This window comes from Trachurus trachurus (genome assembly GCF_905171665.1).
Source record: "Trachurus trachurus genome assembly, chromosome: 12".
NCBI lineage: Eukaryota > Metazoa > Chordata > Actinopteri > Carangiformes > Carangidae > Trachurus > Trachurus trachurus.
In genome coordinates this window covers 4,916,216-4,919,813 of record NC_139908.1, presented here as the reverse complement: position 1 = coordinate 4,919,813, position 3,598 = coordinate 4,916,216, and the positions used below count along the sequence as shown (strand labels likewise).

The 3,598-nt window shown below is 41.1% G+C and overlaps 1 protein-coding gene across 1 annotated transcript; it reads right to left on the bottom strand.

The window, feature by feature from the left end:
• Positions 1–1,013: 1,013 nt before the first annotated feature.
• On the bottom strand, positions 1,014–3,026 carry LOC310994994 (uncharacterized protein; the record flags this gene model as incomplete). The annotated part of the gene is made up of 2 exons (XM_083983924.1): positions 2,768–3,026; positions 1,014–2,574 (listed from the first exon to the last, which is right to left on the bottom strand). Exons 1-2 carry the CDS (start codon positions 3,001–3,003, stop codon positions 1,014–1,016), a joined length of 1,797 nt encoding a protein of 598 aa, XP_083840050.1. The 5' UTR covers positions 3,004–3,026.
• Between the last annotated feature and the right edge of the window lie 572 nt (positions 3,027–3,598).

The window sequence follows — 3,598 nt, the reverse complement described above, 5'->3', positions numbered from 1 at the left end:
AGAGTGACGTCGATCTCCAGCAGCAGAAACATCACAGTTTACTGAGTTGAACTGAATCCACAGACACTGAACTGGTCATTTTAATTTTACATTTAGTTTTAATTACACTAAAGTTACTTTGAAAGCTCTGCAGCATTTATTAATTTATGAAAATAAAAGTGTTATTGTGTGTTTTCTTAATGAGATGAAGCTTTGGTGATATGTGAAGTTGCTGCCACAACCAACTGGTGACTTCTCAATGGAAACAACTGTTAATCAAATGAATCATCATAGTGAGGTATAAAACACATTTAGCTTCAATAAAAAGTTCTGTGAAGCTATTTAATCAGTTCTTGTCTGGTGTAGATGAGCTGGGAGTCAAACACCAACAGACACAATGTTCATCATTGATAGATATTTATTGAATAGAATCAGGAGATATCATCAGCATTACACAGAGGAGAGGACGCCTCTCCATCAGCTCTATAGAAACTTAACACACCAACGTCACTAACACAGGACTCATGTGATTTCATTCAACATGTGGTAAAGACTTTCTCTCAGCTTTAGACATCTTCTTCTTCTTCCACACATCCTGCTGTCGTCCACACTGTAAATATGTTCAACACTAGAACAAACCCACAGGAAAGAGACTTCAGCTCCTCCAGGCTAAACTCCTTTATACTGAGTTTCTGTTTAGTTTCACAACAACTATCATTTGTAATTTCATGTGAATTGTCTACAACACATCTATCCAAACTAAATATAAGAAAATATTGAAAATGTGATCATTATCAACTCACACAACTGACATTAATCTCTCAAGATTTTACTGGAAAGTTACAAAGTCATTGATGATTGAACAAAAACAACAAGACAGCAGAATATTCAGAAACAGCAGCAGTTTCTCAGTCATATATCAGACATTAGAGAGGTGATCACATTGATTCTTAAATTGTTATTACAGGAACATCACCGCTGCTGAATCATTATCATATCACCTTGTTGTCTATTTGCCCAGTCCTTCACCTACTTCACCATGTGAATACTGCTGTTAGTTTTCCAAACAGAGAACTCACTCCTGCCATGATGTTTCCTCCATCCACTCCATCTGCTCGACGTTTCATCTCCTCCAGTTTCTGGAGATAGATCTTCTCTGTGTCTCCTTTCTCCTTCATCTTCTCAATCAGGAAGTCCATGTCGACATGAGTGGACACTGATTTAACATTCAGGGCGATCTCATCCAGTTTGACAACATGTCGGTAGGCCTCTTCAAGATACTTAGTCTTCTCTGCCATCAGCTCTTTCATGTCCTTCCCTAGATCTTCCAGGTGAGCAGTATTAACCTTTAGAACTTTTCTTGTCTTGGTGACATACCTCCATGTTTCTTTCACATGATCTGATGCAGGACACTTGTTAGTACATGAGGTGCAGCGTCCTCCGCTCATCACTTCACAGTGACTAGCGCGTGCAGCCAATGTGCATCCTGGGTAGTGACAGTTCTCTTTACAGATGTTACAGGTAACAGCTCCGTCATAACCACCAAACCACCGCCAACCCCCAGGGATCTCCTCTTTCTCTTTGTAGGGCTCATCAACTTCTACAGTGAACTTGTCACTCTTCTTCAGGTCATGTTTCTTCTTGGCTTTTTCAATCTGTCTGAACTCTGTCTGTTTCAGTTCAATCAGGTGGATTCTCTCCTGCAGGTTCTGGATACAGGCCGTCAGACTGATACGGGAATTCAACACTGCAACTGTTGTAACCAGCTTTTGAGGTGTGGCTGCTTCCAGGAACTTGGTGAACTGACATATTTCATTATGTGTAAATTCCCATGCGTTTTTTAGAGCCATCTCAGACCTCTCTGTTCTCTGTTTTTTCTGTTTGTTATCAAACAGGAAGTAAACAGGTTGATTCTTCTTATCTCTGGCACATTTAATTTCTGCAGCTTCAAGAGCTTCAAGAGCCTCTTCAGGTGGTAGTCCATCTGAGTATGTGATCAGAGCGACGATGTTCTCCTCCATGTCGTTTCCAAACAGAGAAACCACTGAATCAAAGACGTACTTCAGTCGGTCACTCAGTCGATTCTCTGTCGCCTTCATCACCAGACCCACTGCACTGAGTTCATGAACTCCTTCTTCTGAACGGAACAAGTCCAATAATCTCTGACTGACGATGACATCATGTTCGATTCCTCTGGTGTCTCCAAATCCTGGAGTATCAATGATGGTCAGAGAGAAGGGCAGAGATTGACCTTCAAAACCAAAGATCTCATACACGACCACATCTGATGTCTGACTCTCAGTCTGACTTCTCTTCTCTTCCTTTATGATCTCAAACCAGATGTTGTCTTCAAACTCCACTCCCATGGCGTAGTTGAACAGAGCATTGATCAGAGTAGATTTTCCTGTTCCTGTTTCACCAACCAATAAGATGGTTTTGTTCACTTTGTCCAGGTTCTTCTCACCAACAGTCTTTCTGGTCAGACTTCCTATCTTCTCTTCCTTTGGTCTCAGATGGTACAGAGCAGGAGATCCTGAATGGATCAAAGTACTCTTGGAGATGATGTCCTTGTATTTCTCTGAAACTTTACTGCTGCTGTGGAGAAAAAGTAGAATAAAGTTCAAACCACAGAGAGAAACACATCTTTATGACGACTGAGTGTCAAAGGTGACAGGTGTCCTTGTCCTTGTTCTGTCCCTGATCTGAAGTCTCCTCAGTTTCCTGAGTAGTTTGTTGTGTCACTGTTACTTTCAGTCACTGTGTGTTGTTGCTGCCTGGTGTTACTCACGTTGCCATGGTGATTCCTGGTGCAGAGCTCCACGCGGTGAAGGTGAAACAGGTGTGATGGTGTCTGGACTTTGGTCTCTGCATCAGATTAAAAACAATCAGTGAAAGCTGAACAACAGACTGGTTCATCAGTGAGGAAAGAACAGGACAGAAGAAAATGGAGCGGACCAACTCCCAGTTCCATGTGAAGCTGTTTTCAGACCTGGAGCTGCTCTGATCTGGTCTCAGCCAGTTCATCAGTAAACTGTGTTTCCTCTCAGCTCATGACTCTCAGAGAAAAGACCAGACAGTAAAACAGGTGAAGGAAGCTGAGGAGGTTCTCAGTCTGAGTGTGTTGGATAATACACACTTCATTTGAATGAATAAAGAAATGTGTTATTTGTTTCATGTTTGTGCCAGATTGTCATTTGGTTTTTACAATAAAACAGTTCAAGTTTGTTTTGGTGGATTTTCTCTTCAGAAACAGCTGAAGAACCAAGAACAAGTTGTTTTCTGAATGTGGATTTTCTACTTAGTCCAATAAAAACTAGATTAGTTTATGTTGTGAAACTGGTCACAACAGGAAGGAGCTCCACCTGTAGGATCGTCTGTGGGCCACAGGGTGGCGCTGTAACACAGCTTCACATGGACCCATACATGTTACAGTAAAGAGTGTGAATAATGTTAGTGGTTCTGTTGAGTCTCTCTGAATCACAGTTTATATCAACAAGACAAAACCACATCAGACACTGATATCAATCAATAACCTTGTTACGGTAATCAATAATTGCTAATAATGTTCTGTATTAAATGTATGGATATACTGAGAGGACAGGACAGTTGTAAAAACAGC